The sequence below is a fragment of the Triticum urartu genome, chromosome 4A, assembly GCF_056163025.1.
Source record: "Triticum urartu cultivar PI428250 chromosome 4A, HENAU_Tu73, whole genome shotgun sequence".
NCBI classification, from domain to species: domain Eukaryota; kingdom Viridiplantae; phylum Streptophyta; class Magnoliopsida; order Poales; family Poaceae; genus Triticum; species Triticum urartu.
This window is the reverse complement of record NC_141876.1, coordinates 519,338,413-519,361,037: the sequence shown is the minus strand read 5'-3', so window position 1 is coordinate 519,361,037 and position 22,625 is coordinate 519,338,413. Positions and strand designations below refer to the sequence as shown.

Below are 22,625 nucleotides of genomic sequence, written 5' to 3'. Positions count from 1 at the left end.
CCCGCTCTGCTCTCCTGTGGGTGGATTGTGGGGTGCCCACTGCCCAGAGCTTCGCTTCGGTTGGGGAGTGACGACGCGACTGTGTCTTGCTGTCAGCAAGTGGGGTCGAGATGCCAGGGACACCTCGCGCCAGAGCGAGGCGAGGCGCTCTTCCCGCCGCTCCTCGTGAGGTGAGACCCCAAACTGCCAAAGTACACACGAGACACGCCGCGCCGCGCCGCGTCCCTCGCACTCCACCGCCGCGGCGGCGCCACCGCCCCGGGCTCCCTCGCCGACCGACCGGCACCTTCTCATCCTCACCGACTACCCGCCGGGCTCCTACCCGCGCCTACCCCGCTCGACGCGTTCCCCGACTCCTCTCGAGCCCACCACCGCCGCGGCGGCGGGATCGGCGTCGGATTCACGCACGCCGTCCATGCCACCGAGCCGTGCGGTGCAGCCGCTCCCGCGTGTGATCCTGCGCGGCCCGGTCGTGCACTGGATGGATCGCGGCGAAGCGTGGGCTGCCATTGCCTTGCCTCGGGCGTGTGATTTACCCGGGCAAAGTCGTCTTCTCTCACGAGGGCGCGGTAGGTGTTCGACGAAATAGACGAGCCCGGAGTTTCTCCCCGGGATCAATCGTGTTTCAGGAGCTTCTAGTGCTCGAGAGTGGCTTACCTGCAGCTTTGTGTTCCATGGTCGCAGGTTCTGTACGGCGCGCGACTGAATTTCAGGGCATGATGCATCAGTGACCAATTTCTAGCACAAAGCTGCCCAGTTATACAATCTGCAGTTCTGCCCAGGTACTATGGACGGGAGAGCCAGTTTTGAGCCTTTGCGTTTGTTGTTTAGGATGCTACTTAGTCTTGTAGCAAAGATGTTGATGTTTGTACCATTACAAAGTAAGCTTCAGTTAGCTAAATAAACCATTCTGATGGTAATGGTACCTCCGAATGATACATTATATGTTATGTGTAAAACTCACAGAAATGGTAGGCCTATATTAGTAGGGAAGTTACGCAAACCAAATAGTTCCTACACACAGAACTGCCTACATGATGTGAGCCAAGGATGACGTTAGCCGATCTTTATTAAACAGAAGGGAGAGTTTACAGGTACAATACTTAAATGGTTGGGATTCCACTTCCGTTCATGTCGTTTCCCCAAATCAATGAGCCTGTATGTTCATAGAAACATATGTGCTTATGTAACGAAAGTTTTGATTGTAAATTGGGGTGAGTAGCGTGCATTGACGCCTCGATTCGGGGCTCAAAATTTCAGTCTCCGAGTTCCTCTTTTTTTTTTTTTTTGAATTTTGTTTCTCTTCCTTTTCATCTCATTTCTAGCTGAGCCTCGTGCTTTTTATGGTACTTGCTGCCCTATAGTCATCAAGCATAGTATCAATTGTAACCTTTTCTTAAATTGAGCAATTTTTCTGACCAATATTGTTACCCTCTGAGTTTTATTCCCTTGTTTTAATTCTTTTTATCCATTTTACAAACGTAGTGACATACTTGAAGGAAGAAAACTTAATGGAAAACAAACTTCTAGAATGGTAGAGAAGTGACAAGACAGATACTTGCTATTTTTTTGAAGCTCATGATTTTTTTTGGAATCAGTGCACAGTAACAGCAAGCACCCATATAACTCTTTTCTTTTGCGTGGAAGCACTCATATAACTGCTGCATTATCAGCTGTGTGTGCATAAAAACCATTGGAGATCATCGCTGCCGTAGAACCAGAGCATGGATACAGGAGTCAAGGTAGTAGGATTGTTAGAGATCACGAGCACAATTTCGTTCCCAGAGGTTCGTTATCTCAAATAAAGCACTAAATGGTATCACTGTAAGTGGAAATCGATAATATTTCCACTTCTCTAGTACTCACTCAAATTGAAATTACATGATAGAGAATGAAAACTGGCATAACAAGTTGGGTGGGACCCTGCTGAACATTCAGATTCGGGTATCATACAATGCCCATACTCTCAGGTAGCCAATCAGCCACAGTTCATACCTCGCTTCAACAACAGTTCTGGTAGTAAGAAATGTGAGGGTTCTGGTTCAACTATAACGTTCAATTCCAAGTAGTCAGATTATTTTTCATTGTACTGGAGAATCGGGCTAAGTGGTGTAGTCGATTTGTGTAAGAGATCTTTCTATGATCATGGAAGAATAGTTCTGTAATATACAATGTGTGGGCTGTCCAGTGTTAATAACTTTTAAACTTAAAGCTAGAAGCATTATCGCTATGCAATCTTTCATCTAATTATTTCAGCCAGTCAAGCATGAACTCATGTTTGTCATGAATATTGCAGGCTGCAAACACTGGGGAACGTCATCACAAGGTTTGTACGTCTTTAAGTGCCCTTTGGGAACAACCTGTCAACTCATTCAGTCTGTGAAGTTCCCCTTTTCTGTTTGGTACACTCATGGTTAAATATTTCTATAGTAGCATAATACAATGAATGCATGGAATGGTGTTTGGTGTTCCCAAATGGATGTGTGTTGGTCATGATGTTGTCCACCACTGGTGGTTCTCATGATGGTGCTCATTAAAAGGACAATCTTAAATTGCTAATCCTTTTGTGGAAAAATTGTTTACCAAGTTCACCTAACAACTAATGTTGAAGTTGGTAAAATTATTTTTTTCTATTCCATTACATACTATTAAATTTGAATACATTCATGCAGAAACTATTTCACTATTTGTAGTTGTACCGGTGTGTGCTTCCGCTATCTTACCTATATAATGTTTCTTGGGAATTAACATATGTGCCCATTCTCTCACCTCATGTAACTTTTACTACATTTTATTCCAGTTCTATTTTTCATCTTTGAGTCATTGTCATCCTTCATGTTTGGGTCTATGAACTAAGGACTAAGTAATGTTTGTGCTACTTTATTTCATTGCTATTGTACATTTGACCAAACTTTAGTATTGGAGACACGGAACATTTTCTCATCTAGAAATATTTACCAAAAAAGGGAAATGAAAGGAGAGTAGCAGCAAATAGATGTGTGACTTGCACATTGGATTCCGTGAGTTGAGGCAGTAAGGAGCATGGGCCCAAGTTTTTTTTGGTGTCTTGTGAGCATACATGGTACTTTCTGTACCAATGGTGTATTTCCACATACGATATATATATGCTTGGTTTGCCTGACTGCGTGAGAATGAATATTCAGTGGCTACTTATGTATGCATGTGAAGTCACATTCGTCGATTTCAGATAATTTGCATTATTTCCGCCACTTTAAAATGTGTTGTCCTGAATAATGCAAAGCAAATAATTCATTGGCTTTAACATCCCATCTGAAAAGCATAATATTAATCTGTGTGCTATGGTACCTAGACTGGCCCATCTAGGCCCAACAAGTTCAAAGTTGCTGATTTACGTATCTTACGAATCTGACTTAAAGTGATAATATCGGGTCACACAAGTTTTAGGGCTTGAAGCTTTATAAGTTTGATATTACTGAGGATTTATAATTTTTAATAGAAGAGACATTATTTAAGTCTAGCAGAGCATGCCATCTGAACTTTAATCTACACTTTATTCCAGGAAGTTATGAGTTTCCTTAATCAGAGTAGTTCTTGTCACTGTGCTCATATTTACCTGATATCTTATCTTCTTCTGTTTTCGAACTGACGCTGGGGGATTATCGGATTAGTTGGTTTCCCCTATATGCCTGCAGAGCAGAATACCATTTACTGTGGACGGGCACACTCGCATCACATCGGTCACTCTACTCAGTTTTAACTGACATGTTTATTCTGTTTTTTAACTGATGTTGGGGGCTGCGTTTAATCGACCAATTATTTGGTTTTCTTGTAGGGAATGCTGGATGGAACACCAGTTGCTGTAGACGGGCTGCACACGCATCACATCGGTCGTCCAACTCCAGTGTACGGCACAAGGCACATGGGCGCCTGTCCTTGTGGAGCACGGCCATTACAGGCTCATGCTGAAACTAAGGTTAGCAGTTGCAAACTCTGACCTGGAAAACTGCACGGGTGATCTGTTTTTTGCGAGCTGGAGCTAGAACAATACATAGACTTCGGTGTCAGGAGGCCTGCCGTGTGTGTTCCTTGCATGGTGATGCCTGTTTAAGTGCCCAGCTTTTTTCGTGACCAGATGAACCAGAATTTAACTGGTGCAGTGTGCGCCAAAGCCTGCCATTGCATCAATAATACGAGCATTGTACGTACAGACTGTAGCCAGCCTAATTGAATCTGTGAAGGCCTTAGTCTGGGGCTCACAGGTTGGCTCCTGCATGCCCTCAAGTTTTCAGAGTTCAGAGCTTCAGACCTCCGGCCCAGTCCCTACTCATCTTCACGTCAAATTAAAGAAATGCACCCTGTAACTGATACATTAGAATTCGTTTCCTGGCCCCGTGCAATTTAGAATGGACGCGGTGTTCCTGTGCTGCGGTGGCTGGTGACCAACCTATTTAGCCTTTTTCTTTTTTCAGACGAATATCTAGCCTGCTTACACATAGCTAGGGTTAGTACTGATAGGTTGATTGGCTATGTATATGCAGTACAGTACACAAGTTAAAATGGCTGGGAAATCTTGGAGGTAAATAAAGGCTCGCTGCCCGGCGAAGGACTTATGTACGGGAGGGAGGGACCTCTATGTACAGGATGTGATGCACATTCAAAAGCCTATCTGCTTAGTATAACATGGGTATGGGGCTAGTATGTACGGTTGCAAACACAGCAGCAAGAGACATACTGGGATAACTAGGGCTGCCATGCATCTCGATCTAGTCTTGGGAACTGTTGGAGATGAACGGGAGGTATAGTAGTATACGTAGGATTGATGGTGATGTTATATCTGTTGGAAATATGCTCAACATGTATTCTCATGGACTCATAGGCCCATATGTACACACGTATAGGTGAGGAAAATGCACAGAAAACCCCTTATACACTTGAAAAAATACAAAGGATGTTCACGGCTGTATAACAACACCCCCCTTCCCATCCTTAGTTTGGAGAGATAGAACCTATGGTGTGCTCTAGTCTGGGCCATGTGAAGAAATCTGGACAAGGGATGCCTACAATCTATATGAGAGCGCCGTACGTGTATGATCTCAGACAGTGGCGGACCCAGTGAAAAAATGAAGGGTGTGCACAATTTGAAAAAAATCTGCCTAATCTAAGTGTCATATCATATATGGCAAAAGAATAACACAAATAGCTCAATCAAGTCTCACAATATTACGTTTCAGTAAATAATTTCAAATTTGCAAAATTACAATACAAATAATTATGAAAGAGACACAAGAATACCTTTGGTTTGCCCTTCAGCTGCAACCTTCTTTATTTGAACTCATGTTTTCAACCAAATGGACATAATATTACCAATCCTCTTTGTCTTGAGTTATGCAAGTACAACAAAACAAGAGGTGTCCAACAATTACAACAAAATGGTGACGGTTGTTTTGTTCAAAGGATAAATAGTTTTTATGTCATTAAACAAACAAGAATGTGGGCTTAAATGGACTGCAATGTCCTATTTTCACGGACTAGAGGGCAACTGATGCGGGTGATCCATGCATCCAGCTGGTCAATGGCAAGCATTTCGGGGCGGATGGCCGGTGGAGAAAGGAGGGGAAGGGACCAGGCGACAATGCGAGCGGCCGAGAGGAGGGAAGAACGGGCAGCGGCGATGTCCAAAACGCAGTGGAGCAGTCGAGACGAGTGATTAGGTTTGGATGGCTGGCTCCCGCATTTGTGTCCGTGGACTGATCCTGATTTGTCCATGGACGAATGCGGCAGAAAATTTATGGGTCAACGTTGAAAATATCAAATCTTGTTATACCTAGATTTTCTTTCCCCTCTCGCAAGGCAATTAGGGAAAGCCTTCCTTCCTTCGATCTTCACCGGCGAGTCCGTGCATTTGCCTCCCCTTCGCCCGCCGCTCCGGCAGCCGGTGGAGGGGAGGGGATTTCTTGTGTCTCGAATCCCACTAATAGATAGGTATGATTTTAGTCCTCGCAGGGGCGGCGTTTGGACGTATGGCGGTGCTTCTTCATCGAGTCAGTCTTCCGGGCTACGACCCTCCTCAAGTTTGTCCGTTGGGACGGATTAGACGGAGCTCCGGCGTAGATCCCTGCCAGTTTCTCGGGGCGGCGAGGTTAGGTTTTCTTGTCGTGCGCACGCAACGGCGATATTTGGTGTCAGGTTCTTCAGATCTATTAAAGGATTCAACGGCGATGGCTGCGGCTCTGGGGCGCTTGTCCTTAGGGGCACGTGCACGAATACTTCCCAGCTGTCATTGACAAGGTCAGACCGGCTCCGGTAGGGAGCGGTGATAGCGGCGGCTCGTTCTGGCGGCGGCTGGTCATTCGGTCGTCCATGGACCTCGATGTAATTTTTATTATGCTTGAGGTGTTTTGTACTTCCGATGAATCTTTATAATTGATTTGATCCTTTTTGCAAAAAGAAACGTTGGAAATATCCCGTGGTAGATCGAGATTGTCTTGAAAAATAAAGTGGTAGATTCAAGAATCCTAATTTTTTTCTTTTTTTTTGTTTGCAATCTACACGAGTCGCCCCTAGAGTTTTCGTTGAGTTGATCGATGGAATTGATCTAGCTAGCTTCTTCCGGGCGCATGTATCTATAGGAGTCTTTGGCTGGATACACACGTAGTGCTGATAGTAGAAAAATCAATCAAGCTGCTTCTATGGTTTGCTAGATTTGCATGTACGTGTACGGCTTCAGATGAATTAGTTATAGTACTGTAAAACCAACAAAATCAGGAAAATATGACATATAGTGAAAAATATCTGCAAAATGCTGGGTGTGCCACGGCACACCCGACACACCCTCTAGGTCCGCCAATGATCTCAGACAAGAAAAGCGCAAGAGACAAAAAAAAAATACAATCAAGAACAAGCTGCGGCGTTCAGGAGAAAACCTAGGGTTCTGATATCATGTTAGAAATATGCAACTTGTATTCCCATATGGCCATAAGCTAGCAACTATACACATGCATGTGTGATAAATATGCAGAAAGCCCCTTATACAACAGAGAAATATAGTATACTCATCTATAAACATAACTCTAACAACCTTTAGTTATTTGTTCTTTTCCGGAAGAGGATTTGTGGCTCTCAGGTGCCACACACTCATATATGAATATAACATTAAAAAACATATTAGGATATTTCAAAAATAAATCTGAAAAATTTGGGATATGAAACATGGGTGCCCGTTGTACACCTGTGTTCAGTTTCAGTAAAAAAGACAAAAAAATCGTATGTATAGAAAAAAATTGGATGTATCGTATGTCGGATCATAATTCCTGCATCGTGGATACCACGGGCATCCCTTCGCCGTGAAAATGAACACCGATGTAGAATGGGCACCCAAGTTTGATATCTCAAAATTTCAGATTTTTTTTAAAAAATCGATATTTAAAAAAATGTTATTTTCATATAGGGTGCGTGGCACCCGGGTGCTCCAATGCATTTCCCTTTCTTTTCCCTTCTTTGCTCTCCTTAGCAACTAGCGAGTAGCTGTAGCTGCTTTGATTTTTGTTCTTACAGCTAGTGTTACTCGAGTTGCCAACAAAGACGGCGACTACTTGGCAATGCAGTGAGAATAATCGAGGTACTGTGGTCGGGCGGTATTGTATAAGGGGTTTTCTGTGGGCCTGCAGGCTAAGATGGCCGGGCGGTATTGGATCATCTTAGCCTGCACAGAATACACGTTTATGTTAGCTGACCATTGCATTGGCTATTTTTACTCACCAGGTACTGTGGTATGTCTAAAAGTATACGTACAATGACATATTTCGTGCATGCAAGAAAAAAAGGTGGTGCTGCTAGCATTTTTGAATTTGTGTGGACAGTTCCTGTTTGCACGCAGAAGGGAGAAAACGACACTTCCTGAAGTCGCATTGGATCTATCACCAATAATAGTGTCAGGAACAGCACTGCTGCAGCAGCAACATCAAAAACGATACCATTGGACATTAAAAGCTTCAATGCAGGGCACACTCACTCATACCGATGATAATTAATCTGCCTTAGACCACTTACTTAAAAGAAGCGGCCTATGCGTCAGGCTGCCAGCAAATCTGCTGCATGGTTTGTAAACATTCCCTATTTTCTGGAAGCCATGTTTAATCGTACTTTCATCTACTGATGTAGCGTTAAATAATGTTTCATTTTCCTGAAGCTATTCCCCACCGTACAAGTTCTTCTCACTTTTATGGCGTGCAGGCTAAGATGATCCAATACCGCCCAGTCAGCAAAACAGTACTTCGAACTAATTTGCACCTTGAGGTAAATACTCCACCCTAACTACTCTCCTGTGAAAGAAGAGGAACATCATATAATCTCTGTACAGCCGGCTAATGACCTTCTTTTCTCTCTCAAAAAAAGATAATGACCTTCTTTCAGTTTGGACAATCTCACAAGAGTAGCACCCACTGCCTAGTCTGATCAGTAGACATTTACATAAGATATGAGCCTGACATCTCAAATCTCATACCTTAATAAGGGCGAAACCCTAGGACAAGATCCATGTATCGTTGCTTTCGTATTGCTAGCAGTACTAACATCTTAGATGGGTGTTGGGAAATAATTATGGGTGGCTAGCTTTCTGACTCAGGGAATATACTCATCATTTTGAGCTGTGATTTCTCATGTGCCTGGTCTGTCTGAACTCTGAACTCCTTATCCTTCCTGCTCCCCCTTCTCATACCTGTACTTTCCCTCGCCTATCTTTCTCTTGCATATATCTCTGCATGCACTTTACTGGTCTTTTTTAAATATAATATAGTTCACTCAAAAGTAGGCACATATTAAAAGACCACACGAGACATCGACCCTTTTTCTTAGGAATAGAACATTGTTTAAACCTGTATATATAGCTTAGCTTTCTAGATAGAGAGATAGGGTCAGCACTGTAAATACCTAGTCAACTTTAAGAAGTCAACTGTAATGGAATCATATAATATATATATTTTTAGTACGTGCAAACTATCTTGAATCAACACCAGAAAGCTGAATCTACCGCTATAAAGCTACAGCCTTTATATTGGGCATCCAAGTTGCAGCGGCAGTTTCTCACATATATATGAACGTATGTACTGGTTAAACCCCTGGTGGGGCTCAAAATATTTTAACATTTGCATTTGTGTGTGTATTCTTTCAGAACTTTATATGCGTTCACATGTATATTTGCTTAATTAAGCTGCAGGTTCATACAGACCTGTGGCAGCTAATTGATGACTGGCCATTATCTCAATATATATTAAAAATGAAAAGGTAAACTCCCACCAAAATGAAGATAACCTTCCTATAAATGGATGCTAGACTACAATCTGTTTTATTCATCAGTCTCTTCAAATTTATATTGTTACTCAGAAACACAAAAAAGCTGTTCATCACTTCTTTATGCCTAATAATTTGTACTGTTTGTTATCTAAATTGCGAGAAATAAAAATGTGTATCTGAATCCTAAAATTAATCACATGTATATATCCTACAGTTTTAGTGTGTAACTCAGCTTAACTGAACTGAAAGTGTTTCATAGAATTTGCAATTGAGTATAAAGTTGTCTTGCTGCATGAAAGTTATAAATCAAAAAGGTAAACCCTAATCATACAACCCATAATGTTCTTTATGTGCATGCAAATAGCAGGATCAAAGCTTTCATGGATGGACATATTACTCACGTGTCACGAGCCGCGAGTGGAAAAAGGTAATATCAGCCAGGTACGATCCGAATGCAGTAAAAGGGTAGTTTCAACCAAAGGAAAAGATTGGGAAATCAGTTCTCGGAGTAATAATAATCTACTAAAAACAACGGAGAAGGCACTTATAGATGCAAATCTAAGCTCACACCCTCGGGTGCTGCGGTGGTGGCTGGCTGCTCGCAAGCAGACTGACCTTGCGGGGAGAGCAGTAAAGAGGAAGAGGAGGGGGAGGCCGCCCCAAGAGAAGGGGAAGCTCTTTGCTCTTCTCCGAACATGTGCAGCGTGACCGGCCGCCGCTCTCCAGCCAACGGCATGCCCATGTTGCCATGCGCAGCCAGCGGCCTCCTCCACTGCGCCTCAGGCAGAGGGTTCCCGTTGATCGGCTGACCGACCGACCCGATCCCTCTGTAGAACTGCTGGCCATAGGAGATGCCGCCACTCACCGTGGTCCATGACGGGTAGAATGTCGCACCGAAGCGGTGCTGCGGGTAGCCAAGGAGGTGGTGGTGGTGGTGCGCGCTGCCAGCAGCCGCTGCCGCTGCGGCCATCGCTGACTGCATCTGCACCCGCTTCGCGTGCTGCCGCTCGCGCTTGTGCGCGTTCTGGTGGCCGCCGAGCGCCTGTGACGTCGGGAAATGCCTGCAGCAGTAGTGGCACTCGAACTTGCGGTTGCTGTCCGGGGCGGCGCTTGCAGCGGTGATGGCAGCTCCACTGCTGCTCTGCGTGGTGGCAGAAGGGGTCGCGCTGCTGGCAGCGGTGGCTTCTTTAATTCTTCCCTCAGGCGATGCATGCGGGACGTCAATGCCGAAGAGACGAATGCCAGAGTTGGGGCTTTCTCGCGGAGGAGCGCCGGAGCGCAGGAATGGCAACTCGGAGAAGGACGCAACGTTGCCAAAGTCATGAGGCTCCCGCACGGTCGCAGCGCCACCACCGACACCACCTTCACCGCCTCCGCCTCCACCGCCACCCATGCAACCAGAACCAGGTGGATTGAGAAAGGCACAGAATTTCCTAGGCTATCTAGCAGCTCTTTGTGAAGTACAGCACAATGTCTCAGGCTCAGCTGCTAGTCTAGCGGCAGCAACAGTGAGTAGCTGTTGGGAGGAAGAGGAACCCCGGCCCTGAATATCATGGAGTTAAGGAGGGGGCCGGCCGGGGCATGAGAAGAGAGCCAAGGAGAGAGAAGGTATTAGGAATAGAAAGGGCAAGAAGAAGGTCTGGTGTTCATGTCGCTCAAAGGAGGAGTGCCAAATGTATAGAAGCGATAGGTTTCGCATCGCATGCTTGCTGAGGCGAATGGGGTACCGACGGATGGGGCAGGGTAATTGTCACCTTACTATCGTGCGTGGTTAGTTAGGAGGAGGTGGGGGCATCCTGCTGCTGCTAGATGGGAGGTGGATACATGCATCGTCCATGCATCCATGGTGATGTCGTAGTAAATTCTTGGGGAAGGGCTGGGGCCTTGTGGTTGGGGGAGCCCATAGTACACAATAAGCTCTGGCAAGTACTACTGCACTGCACTAGGAGGCTTTTGGGCTCTCCCACATAACAAACAAGTACCTGTCACTGAGTCTGAGGAAAACCGTCTCTCTCACTCCCTCACTCTCACGAGCGCTCTCTCTCTCTCCTCTCTCTTTTCTTTGCTTTCTTCATTTCTCTGGCTTTCATGCATGTGTAGGCATCAGTGAGTACGTGACAAGCTCTGAGCGTGGGCCTGTCGCTCTATATAGCAGCTATGTGGGGGTGGTACTGGCTGTTTTATGGGGGCTCTTTATAGCTGTTGGCTTCTTTACATCTGGAGCTGCAGGCTTGTGTTTGGAAGTGGTCCTGTCGTGCAGATCTAGTGGTAGCACCCTCCTTGTGGCTACGCTAGCACAGCTGCAGCTGCGTGACTGATCGATTTCTCTCGACCACCTCCAAAAAAAGACTATACCCTGCTGCTGTCTTAGTTTCTTATCTTGTTTGCTTTCTCTATTCTTAAGCTATACCTTATATGGGAGCGTCCTAAAATATCTGCCTACTCCTGTTTACCGCCTATTCATCTCAAAAGCTAACCAACTGTATCCATCAACTATCCTAGCTAAGCTTGCTTCTTGTTATTGTTAAGCGGCTAACCACACAGGAATCTTGTTGCCATGTTCACCTACCAAGCTATGTAGTACTAGTTACCTCGGAATATATATCGATCTACATGCAACTAGACGGTGCATGTGTGGCTAGGTTCATCATGCTAGGCTCTGCTTTGTTCTTTTGCTATAATGAAGCTACTCAGCACTCGCTTTGTTTTTTAGTCCCTACGATTAAAGCGAGGCCACCTGAGATAGCGGACACATGCATGATTTGCGGGTGCCTCTTGGATGATCAAAGAATAAAAATGTTACAAAAGCTTTTTCTCTGAGGTCACTCCCAATGATGTCACGTCAGAGGTATTTATAGGTGGTATCATAGGACTAAAGATGACATGGAGGGGAAATAAAGAGAAAATAATAGTAGTACAAAAAACTAGCTAGACCACATCATCACAGATGGTTTAGCATTGCCACTGACGAATTACTGGGTCCATGTATATATGCAACAATTGTAAGATTGGTATCATTTACATGTTCTAGGTGGCATGCGTATGGATACAGCAAAACAAAGGTCATTCGCAGCGCCTTTGTGAAGTTTTCATGCCTTCTAGAGACAAAACCTTGCGATTTTTTCTCCTGATCTCTACCATCACATTCCCCTGACATGTTTTCCATTTTTTCATAACTTTCCTGACCCCTCATTTGCTATTCTCTATTCCACGTTGGTTCATGCCTCTGGGGGCCCTTACTTCTTGATCACTGTACTTCATGCAATATGCTTAAACTATAGCCGCATGGATATATTGTGATTAAACAAACCGAGCACGTATGTGTTCCACAGGGTGGAAGAAAAGGCAGATGGCTGTTTCTCCGGCCGGCCAAGCTCCCACGTTCCAGGGCGATGGGGATTCTGCTGCACCAATGTGCGTGCTGTTTACATGGAAAGGTGTGCTCCTCCCATCAACAGACAACAACCTTTGTTTTTATGAAGCATAGCATCTTCCGTTAAAAGATCACCCAGGTGCTTTTCTCTCGTGAATAGATCCTGTGTCCATGTCAAGATATCATGCATGCCACTGCTGGAGATCGTTAGTATCTTTCCAAGACTAGGGAAGAATAGTACTCCCTCCATAAAGAAATATAAGATCGTATCACTATTTTAGTGATCTATACGATCTTATATTTCTTAACAGAGGGAGTAGTTGGCATCAGCTGTAAACGAAGCCACACAATGACCAGCACCTGCAGCCCGAACCACAATATATAGTTTGACTTGTTGTGTGCATAGTATCATACAAAGACCGCGGGGGATCACTCTTCTGTTGTCTCTAAAAAGGATGGTTTAATTTGATGTGCTATTTGTCATCAGATCAGAATTTGCCGTATTCCAATAATTATCAAGAGGACTTGAATGTTTTTTTTTTGCATGGAAGAGAACTTGAATGTGTGGCTGTTGGTTGGGACATGCAAGTTGGTACCTAGTACTTCCATGTTTATATGTGTACGTACGTACCTAGGGTTGAGTACATAGTGGTACACGTGCCTTGTTTGTGTGGAATTTTTAAAGCTGTTCACAGTATAGCGGTGACTGGTTTGTGGAACCAGTCAGTTGTTGCGTGTATGAATTCAAGATCTAGCAGCAGGGTCACTAGGTCCAGAATTTCGCGAAGCGAATTATGCTGTGCGTCGTACTAGTGGCTAGCTAGTCGTACCAAATGATTCAGACAGACAGAATGCATGGTCGCTACTCGCTAATTATATTGATTGATTACGACTCTCTTGACCAGAACCAAATACGTAGAAACCCTAGTGGTTGGTTACAGGTCTAGATCTCACCAGCAGCTAGCATTTCCAGCACTTGATAACCAGCTACTTGTGCTAATCAGAAGGGGACCTAATTTCTTTCGTCTTCAGAGAAGACGCCACCATCCTTGTCCACCTCTACTAGCAAGCCTTGCTGTTTTGAAAGTGGTGGCGGGTCCATGCGGCATAGGAGAAAAAATGGATCTTGTCAGTTTTGTTAGCAAGATCAAAGCCTGCTGCCTGTGCGAAATTTGCTCATTACTCCCGCTCGCTTTCTTTCGGAAAATGTTGCCTCATTATTCCTCTTTAACGATGGTTCTCGTGCATGCATGTGGGCAGTACATGTGGGTGTACTGACTTTTAACTGCGGCGTTACATGTGTTCCTACCAAAACAGCAACTTGATCATTAAGACGCGGGGCCTCCTCTATAATGATAAATTCAACAAAGTGGGGACTAAATCTTCTGTCTGCTGCCACTATATACGCTCTGAAGAAATATGCGACAAAACAAGAAATTTGGGAGCGGCATTCTCCAAACTTTACGGCCATTTCCGCATGAACATCATATGAACCTGAAAAGTTTCTGAAGAAAGTTTCTAAACAATCTTTTCTGTGCCTGTTACGCAACAAGAAATTTGCAAGTGATGCTTCCTAAATTGGACCATATGTATGGCATATTTCCTGATCATATGAACCTGAAAAATTTCCAAACAAACTTAAGAGGTAGAGTTTTTACTTAGGGTGCGTGAATCATTTTCCTTGACTAAATACATAGCACCTTTTGATCAACTAAATATGGAGAGTCTGATTGCGCTAGATGTCCATGATGAACCTATATCTTACTGATCAGTAGCCAGTGCATGCGGCAGTGCCTATCCTTTGAGTACGAAGCTGATGATCATGCAAACTGAGTATGGTGGTCGCTTTACTGATGTTGTGATGCAGTGCCCTGACTCGTAGGCAATTATTCTTCCTCTCATAACTGTGCACAGCTTCCCTCTTTATTCTGCTCCCTGCAGTTCCCATCCATCACCTTGGGCTTGTGAAACGTACGTACATCATCTTGGTTCACTCCACAGCTGCAGCTGCAGTGCAACCCTCCTGTTAGATGGCCGAGTAAGGTACGTACATGTCTGTTGCGCCTCCCCCCCCCCCCCCCCCCCCCCCACCTCGGCCCCACCTCGGCCAATCGTGAGCCCACCTGTTTTCTCACATTTGTGGGTGTGTTTCCGTCGGAAAGATGCTGCTTAATGTATATATAATTTTTCTCTCTTTCGGTTTGATGAAAAGGTATCCCTTTTGCCCTTTTCTTGGAAAATGAGAAAAACGGCTCCCTGTCTATGCCAAGAAAATAATAAAGAATTAGTAAAATGCTCATGCGTTGCTACGGGCTGTAATGCATATGCATGAATCAAACAAATGATTAAGATCGTCTCTGAGGTCAAAGCATAAAAGCAAAAGTCAAACTTTTGTTTTGAGGCAAAGCAAAAATCAAGTATGAAGTCAAGAGGCAACCCTATATCCATACGCCCAAGAAAAGATGAAGCCCACCAATGTCATCCCTCATGGACCAAGGCCCGCAACCCTCCATGAACCAAGTGCATGGACCCAAGAAGACTAGAATTGAACCGGTGGTTCGTGGAGCATCTGGCTTACTGCTCATCTCCCATTCCCGATGGTCTGCAAGACAAACAAGTTAGTGTAGCACATTTTGTAGGATTAAAAGTATGTCTAGAGGGGGGAGGGGGGGTGATTAGACTCCACTCGATGTGGATCGCGCCCATGCTTGCTCAGCTCCAGGATCAGGCTCCTAAACCTATTTTCAATAAATAAGTCATCTGGTCTATGTTGTTGGAGTTCCGCATGACGCCTTAATCCCACCTCTGTGTCTAAGGAATATCCTTTTCTTTTTTTCTTTATTGTTCGTGGGAACATGTAAGATTAGCAATGGAAATTTAGCTACGGCCGACCAAATAAAAATCTAGCATTTTTCCAAATTTAATTCTTGGCAGATTTTAACAACTTAGCACAAGTCAAGCATACAACATACACATGCAATTCTAAAAGTATAGTAGCGGAATGTAAAGCAATTGCATATGAAGGTAAAGGGAGGAGTTTGGAGGGAGCAAACGCAATGTAGACACGGAAATTTTTAGCGTGGTTCCGATAGGTGGTGCTATCGTACATCCATGTTGATGGAGACTTTAACCCACGAAGGGTAACGGTTGCGCGAGTCCACGGAGGGCTCCATCCACGAAGGGCCCACGAAGAAGCAACCTTGTCTATCCCACCATGGCCGTCACCCACGAAGGACTTGCCTCACTAGGGTAGATCTTCACGAAGTAGGCGATCTCCTTGCCCGTACAAACTCCTTGCTTCAACTCCACAATCTTGACGGAGGCTCCCAAGTGACACCTAGCCAATTTAGGAGACACCACTCTCCAAGAGGTAACAAATGGTGTGTTGATGATGAACTCCTTGCTCTTGTGCTTCAAATGATAGTCTCCCCAACACTCAACTCTCTCTCATAGGATAGGATTTGGTGGAAAGATGATTTGAGTGGAAAGCAACTTGGGAAGGCTAGAGATCAAGATTTATGTGGTTGGAATGAAGTATCTTGACCTCAACACAATTGTAGGTGGTTCTCTCTCAGAAAATGTATGTTGGAAGTGTAGGCATGTTCTGATGGCTCTCTCTTCGAATGAAGAGTGGGTGGAGGGGTATATATAGCCTCCACACAAAATCTAACCGTTACACACGAATCACCAAACTCGGTGGGACCGAATCATACAACTCGGTCAGACCGATTTAGTTCATAATGTGACCGTTGGGGTTTTTGGTGGGACCGACATGTCAACTCGGTGCGACCGATTTCGTTAGGGTTAGGGCATAACGTAATCTCGGTGAGACCGATTACACAAACTCGGTGTGACTGATTTTGGTAATAGACTATAACACCCCGGATGTGACTTTCCCAATTTGTACTCCAACTCTTGCCGTTTCCGGCATTAAGTTATTTTATTTTCTCGGGTTCAGGTTTTTGTCTCCGTGTGTCGTTATCGTTGTCATGCATCTCATATCATGTCATCATGTGCATTGCTTTTGCATACGTGTTCGTCGCATGCATTCAAGCATTTTCCCCGTTGTCCGTTTTGCATTCCGGCGCTTCGTTCTCCTCCGGTGGTCAGTTCTAGCTTTCTTTCGTGTGTGGGAATTAAACATTTCCGGATTGGACCGAGACTTGCCAAGCGGCCTGATTTACTACCGGTAGACCGCCTGTCAAGTTTCGTATCATTTGGACTTCGTTTGATACTTCAACGGTTAACCGAGGGACCGAAAAGGCCTCGTGTGTGTTGTAGCCCAACACTCCTCCAATTTGGCCCAAAACCCACCTAAGCCTTCTCCATCATCTAGATCGTTCGATCACGATCGCGTGGACGAAAACCGCACCTCATTTGGACTCTCCTAGCTCCCTCTATGCCTATAAATAGACCCCCCCCCCCAAAATTCGGATCTCCTTCTCCCCCCGAAACCCTAAATATCGCCTCCGTGCCGGCCGGACACGTCTGTCCGGGCTGGACAAAAATCGCCGCAGCCAGCCATCGACCGCCACGTGGCCCGGGCGAGCCCCACTTCGCCGCCACCGCCCGAGCCCGCGGGAGGCCCTCCCGGGCCCATCGACCGCGCCGCCCCGCGCCTCCTTCTCCTCCGACGCCGTCCGCCGCAACCGCGCCCCTCACCGGCCGGATCTCGCCCCGGCCGCCGCGCAGCTCGCCGGCGCCAGCGCCGTCGCGCGCCCCTCGCCGCCATAGCCGGCCGGAGCCGCCGCCCTTGCCGGATCGGGACGAGAGGGGGCCGGCCTCGCCTCTCCCTCACCTCCCCCTCGACTCCCCTCGCCGGAGCAGCCGCCACCTCGCCAGATTCCGCCTTGGTTCGCGTGCCGTGAATAGTAAACCCTAGATCCGTGATGTGTTTTTTTCTTCTAAGTCCCGAAATCTCAGATCCAAGTGCTCCTGTTCATGCCCTCGTAACTTTGCATCCGTAGCTCCGATTCATGCATATAGCATATCAAAATGTTCATCTCAGAGAGTACATCATTTCATTCCAGTGAATCATTTTCATTTGAGTTCATCTTGATGCCCGAAATGCTGTTAGAAGAGGGCTACTTGAGATAATTGTCAGATCTGCTGCTCCATTTAGCTTTTTGTCATTTTTGCCATGATTAATGTGTGCATGATATGCCCCTGAGTTATACATATGTTTTGTTAAGGGTTTTGTCATCTTTCCAAAGGTGCAACCCATGTATTTTTGTGATGTGTGTGGTGACTAGCACGAGCTTGCAAAGTGGTGCACTTAGTAATTCTGTTTTCAGGGACTTAGCATTTCCACTAAGTCCTTGAGCTGTTTATCTCATGATGCCATATGTTCATGTTGTTTCCTAGTGATCCGTGCCTCTTTTGAGGATGGTCAGTAATGATGTTTTGTTAATCTTGTAGTGCTCTATCCATCCATGTCTTTGTTTGCATTTATGGAGCACCCTAGCTTGAGTCAATCGAACTCTACTTTTGCTACTTTGTGAATCTGGGCAGATTGTCAACTTGTTTGCAATTTTGCCGATGATGTTGTAGTTGATCCGTGCATGCTATGCTATTGTTCTTGCCATGTCTAGCTTGTATTTTGTGCCTTCTTGATGGATGTATGCTTATCTTGTCATGACTTGCTCCGTAGTGAGTGCATCGAGCTCGTAAACATGCCTACTTGAGTTATGTTTCATCATGTTCCAGTTTTCACTAAGTCTGAAAACTGATTATGCATTTGCTATGTTCACATGCTTGCAATTGTATTTTCTGATCCCTTTTGGCTCAAGGTTACTAAGGGACTTTTGTTAAGCTCTTTGAGTAGCTCCATGCCATGCTTTACTTTGCCATGTTCAGGTCCTGTAGCATGTAGTTTTGTTGCTCCGAAGAGTGCTACCTGATCTGAAATTCCAGACAAGTGTTAATTTCACTAAGTCTGAGATCTGTTTGCCATATGCATTTTTGCCATGCTTGTTTGAACCTGTTAATGGATGAATTGGCCGTAGCTCAGTGCTAGACTTTTGTTAAACATCTTGAATGCATCCCTGCCATGTATTTTGTTGTCATGTTTGAGTGCCGTAGCATGTTCATCTCATTGCATTTAGATGGCTACTTGCTATAAATCGCAGACCGGTGTCATTCTTGAATCGCTTGCCATTTCCAAACCTTAACTCCGATTCCAGCGTTCTTTATATCGTTTTCAAGCGGTTTCATCTCATCGTTCCAGTGGCACACTTGGATTTCCAAGTTGAGGCCAGGTTCATGCATTTCCTGTCACATCTTGCATATGCATCCCGCATCGCATCCCGCATAGCATATCATCTTTGCATCATATTGTTTGAGTCTTGCACGTGGTTGATTGTATCCTTGTTGCTTGTTTGTCTTGTTTGGGTAGAGCCGGGAGACGAGTTCGCTAACGAGGAGCCCGTTGAGTTTGCTTTCGAGGATCCAGTCAACTCTGACAACTGTGCAGGCAAGATGATCATACCCTCGAAATCACTACTATCTTTGCTATGCTAGTTAGCTCGCTCTTTTGCTATGCCTTTGCTACGATGCCTACCATTTGCTTTCCAGCCTCCCAATTGCCATGTCAAACCTCTAACCCACCTTGTCCTAGCAAACCGTTGATTGGCTATGTTACCGCTTTGCTCAGCCCCTCTTATAGCGTTGCTAGTTGCAGGTGAAGATTGGAGGCTATTGCTTGTTGGAACATTTATTTACTTGTTGGGATATCATTATATTATTTTGTTATCTTAATGCATCTATACACTTGGTAAAGGGTGGAAGGCTTGGCCTCTCGCCTAGTGTTTTGTTCCACTCTTGCCGCCCTAGTTTCCGTCATATCGGTGTTATGTTCCCGGATTTTGCGTTCCTTACGCGGTTGGGTTATAATGGGAACCCCTTGATAGTTCGCCTTGATTAAAGCTTTTCCAGCAATGCCCAACCTTGATTTTACCATTTGCCACCTAGCCTTTTCTTTCCCTTGGGTTCTGCAGACTCAAGGGTCATCATTATTTTAACCCCCCCGGGCCAGTGCTCCTTTGAGTGTTGGTCCAAACTGTCAGCTGCCGATGGCTACCAGGGGCAACTCTGGGCTGGCCTACCGGAAGTTTGGACAATATGAGTGTGCCCTGAGAAAGAGATATGTGCAGCTCCTATCGGGATTTGTCGGCACATTCGGGCGGTGTTGCTGGTCTTGTTTTAACCTGTCGAAGTGTCTTGAGTAACCGAGATACCGAGTCTGACCGGAATGTCTTGGGAGGAGGTCTATTCCTTCGTTGACCGTGAGAGCTTGTCATGGGCTAAGTTGGGACTCCCCTGCAGGGTTTTGAACTTTCGAAAGCCGTGCCCGCGGTTATGGGCAGATGGGAATTTGTTAATGTTCGGTTGTAGATAACTTGAACCTTAATTTAATTAAAATGAATCATCTGAGTGTGTTACCGTGATGGACTCTTCTCGGCAGAGTTCGGGAAGTGGACACGGTGTTGGAGTAATGTTTGCGCAGGTTGTCCTCTAGTTTCTCGCTCGCGCTTTGCTTCCTCTTCTCGCTCTCTTTTGCGAATAAGTTAGCCACCATATATGCTAGCCGCTTGCTGCAGCTCCACATATATTTTTACCTTGCCTTACCTATAAGCTTAAATAGTCTTGATCGCGAGGGTGCGAGATTGCTGAGTCCCTGTGGCTCACAGATTACTATTACACCAGATGCAGGGCCTGATGATTCCGCTCCAGGTGACGCGCTCGAGCTCAAGTGGGAGTTCGACGAGGACTCTTAATGTTACTATGTTTCCTTTCCCGATGATCAGTAGTGGTGCCCAGTTGGGGGTGATCGGGACCATGTCGCATGCTGGGTTATCTTTTATTTTGGCGCCGTAGTCGGGCCATGAGTGTTTGGATGATGTAATGTTATTTATGTACTTGATTGACGTGGCGAGTGTAAGCCAACTATGTTATCCCTTTTATTATCTATATTACATGGGATGTTTGTGATGATTGCCTGACTTGCGACATATGCCTTCAATGCGGTTATGTCTCTAAGTCGTGCCTCGACATGTGGGAGCTATAGTCGCATCGAGGGTGTTACAAGTTGGTATCAGAGCCTTCCCTGACCTTAGGAGCCCCATTGCTTGATCGTTTTTAGCGGCCGAGTTGTGTCTAGAAAAATGTTTTGAGTCATCTAGGAATTATATATCGGAGAGTTAGGAATTCTTTTTACTTCCCAGTCTCCTCATCGCTCTGGTAAGGCATCCTGATGTAGAGTTTTGACTCTTCTCTTCTCAAATTTCACTAAAATTTTTTTAGGATCACGCGGGTATCTTGGAATCGTTCCGATGGTTTTATGATGAGAACATTGTCTTGGTGCCTCCTGTCAGGGGTTTTGTGGAAGTGTCCCGGGGAGTTGAGCTCTGAGGTGTTGTCGTCATAATTTTATCGTTGCAGTTCTGGAATACCTGAGTTTAGTACGCCGACATGAAAAATCTCTTTTATGCAGTTCGTTGGTGAGATAACCTCGACGCCACCCAGTACTGGGGCGGGAGTTCGGGAGTATTGCCATAACTTGTATAACGGATGCTTTTCGAAGGTTGAGGTAGATGGTTTCCGAAGTTTTTCTCGGTTATGTGTTGAAGGATGGATACAGCTGGATGTAGGATTTGCTAGAATTGGGTGAGATATTATGCTTCCCCTGTATCCCCAACACCTGATTGCATAACCGGAAAGGTTCGGGAGTTTCATAGGTGGGAATTCTTGTAGCTCTAGTTCTTCTTCCACGGATATTGGTTTGAGATTGGGATTTCTTACCGATTATTCGTTCTTGATCCGTACCTTGTTGATTTATTTCTCTACCTAAATTCTAAGTGGCTTCTCAATTTATGGATATGTGACTATTTCAAGAGGAATGCATTCGTTCATTTTGTTCGGATGTGAAGACTATATGTTGCAATTTTCATTCCGTTGGATTCAACTTCATTTTGTCTATTAATGTGCTAATGGTGGTCAACCTCTTCAGGATGGATCCTCCAACGCGCACGACTTCGAATCCTGATCTGCCACCACCTCCACCTCCTCCGGAGGCATGGCAAGCTGTGATGGCCGCAACCAATGCAAACACACAGTTGATCATGCAAATTCTTCAAGAGCGCAACCAAGGGAATCAAGGCAACAATCTGAATCACTTTGCTTCACTCAACCAGTTCCTTGCTAATGGGCCAAAGACTTTCAACAATTGTGTTGAGGCAACCGATGCTGACGATTGGCTTGTGGATCTGTGCAAGCATTTCGAGTGCAGTAACGTCAGGCCTGAGGACTTTGTCAAGTTCGCTTCCTTCCAACTCAAAGATCAAGCTGCAGAATGGTTCCAACAGTACAAGGACTCCAGAGGTGGACGTGTTATCACTTGGGAGGATTTCCGTCGAGATTTCCGAGCTCATCATATTCCCCAGAGCGTGGTTGAAAGCAAGCGTGAGGAATTCCGCAACCTGAAGCAAGGCTCTTTGTCTGTCTATGACTACAACAAGTTGTTTCAGAAGCTCGCCCACTTTGCCAAGCAGGACGTCCCTGATGAGAAGAGCATGATATACCAGTTCAGAGGTGGTCTCAGAGAAGAAATTCAGCTAGCTCTTGTTCTCTTCGAGCCCTTGAGGTACGATGAGTTCTACAACATGGCACTGAAGCAAGAGGCTGCTCAGTTGAGGTGTGATGCTTCCAAGAAGCGAGTTAGAGATGTTACTCCTTCTTCCTCTACTCAAGTGGCCAAGTAGCAGAAGTATTGGCTTCCTCCTCCTCCGTTCCGTCAGCCGTATCAGCAGAAGAGCAAAGGTGGCAGTGGTTCTTCCCACCCACCCAACCCTGGCTTTCAGAACAAGACTTCGTCTCAAGCTCCAAGATCGAGTGCTCTGTATCACCGTCCGCTTTCAGAGGTCACGTGCAACAAGTGCCAACAGAAGGGTCACTATGCCAACAAGTGCTTCCACCAGAGGCG

The 22,625-nt window shown here is 45.4% G+C and overlaps 2 protein-coding genes across 6 annotated transcripts; one reads left to right on the top strand and one right to left on the bottom strand.

The window, feature by feature from the left end:
* Positions 1 to 286: 286 nt before the first annotated feature.
* On the top strand, positions 287 to 13,365 carry LOC147976376 (uncharacterized). Of its 5 annotated transcripts, none has more exons than XM_087518752.1 (7): positions 287 to 569; positions 685 to 782; positions 2,297 to 2,326; positions 3,815 to 3,955; positions 8,215 to 8,277; positions 9,638 to 9,700; positions 12,606 to 13,364. In XM_087518752.1, exons 4-7 carry the CDS (start codon positions 3,818 to 3,820, stop codon positions 12,771 to 12,773), a joined length of 432 nt encoding a protein of 143 aa, XP_087374878.1. In that variant the 5' UTR covers positions 287 to 569; positions 685 to 782; positions 2,297 to 2,326; positions 3,815 to 3,817; the 3' UTR covers positions 12,774 to 13,364. The 5 variants fall into 5 exon arrangements, with proteins under 5 accessions (XP_087374878.1, XP_087374881.1, XP_087374880.1 ...); XM_087518755.1 differs by having other exon boundaries at positions 9,638 to 9,714; XM_087518754.1 differs by having other exon boundaries at positions 9,641 to 9,700; positions 12,606 to 13,363.
* On the bottom strand, positions 9,614 to 11,551 carry LOC125552288 (zinc finger protein GIS-like). The gene has a single exon (XM_048715787.2). The coding sequence runs from the start codon at positions 10,664 to 10,666 to the stop codon at positions 9,818 to 9,820; it is 849 nt and encodes a 282-aa protein (XP_048571744.1). The 5' UTR covers positions 10,667 to 11,551; the 3' UTR covers positions 9,614 to 9,817.
* Positions 13,366 to 22,625: the final 9,260 nt, after the last annotated feature.

Bases quoted from the DNA above. Each gene is read 5' to 3' on its own strand.
- LOC125552288 (XM_048715787.2), bottom strand. From the start codon at position 10,666: ATGGGTGGCGGTGGAGGCGGAGGCGGTGAAGGTGGTGTCGGTGGTGGC.
- LOC147976376 (XM_087518753.1), top strand. From the start codon at position 3,818: ATGCTGGATGGAACACCAGTTGCTGTAGACGGGCTGCACACGCATCAC. The intron at 3,956-8,214 runs GTTAGCAGTTGC...TATGGCGTGCAG, and splicing joins AGGCTCATGCTGAAACTAAG to GCTAAGATGATCCAATACCG. The intron at 9,701-12,605 runs GTAATATCAGCC...TGTGTTCCACAG, and splicing joins CGAGCCGCGAGTGGAAAAAG to GGTGGAAGAAAAGGCAGATG.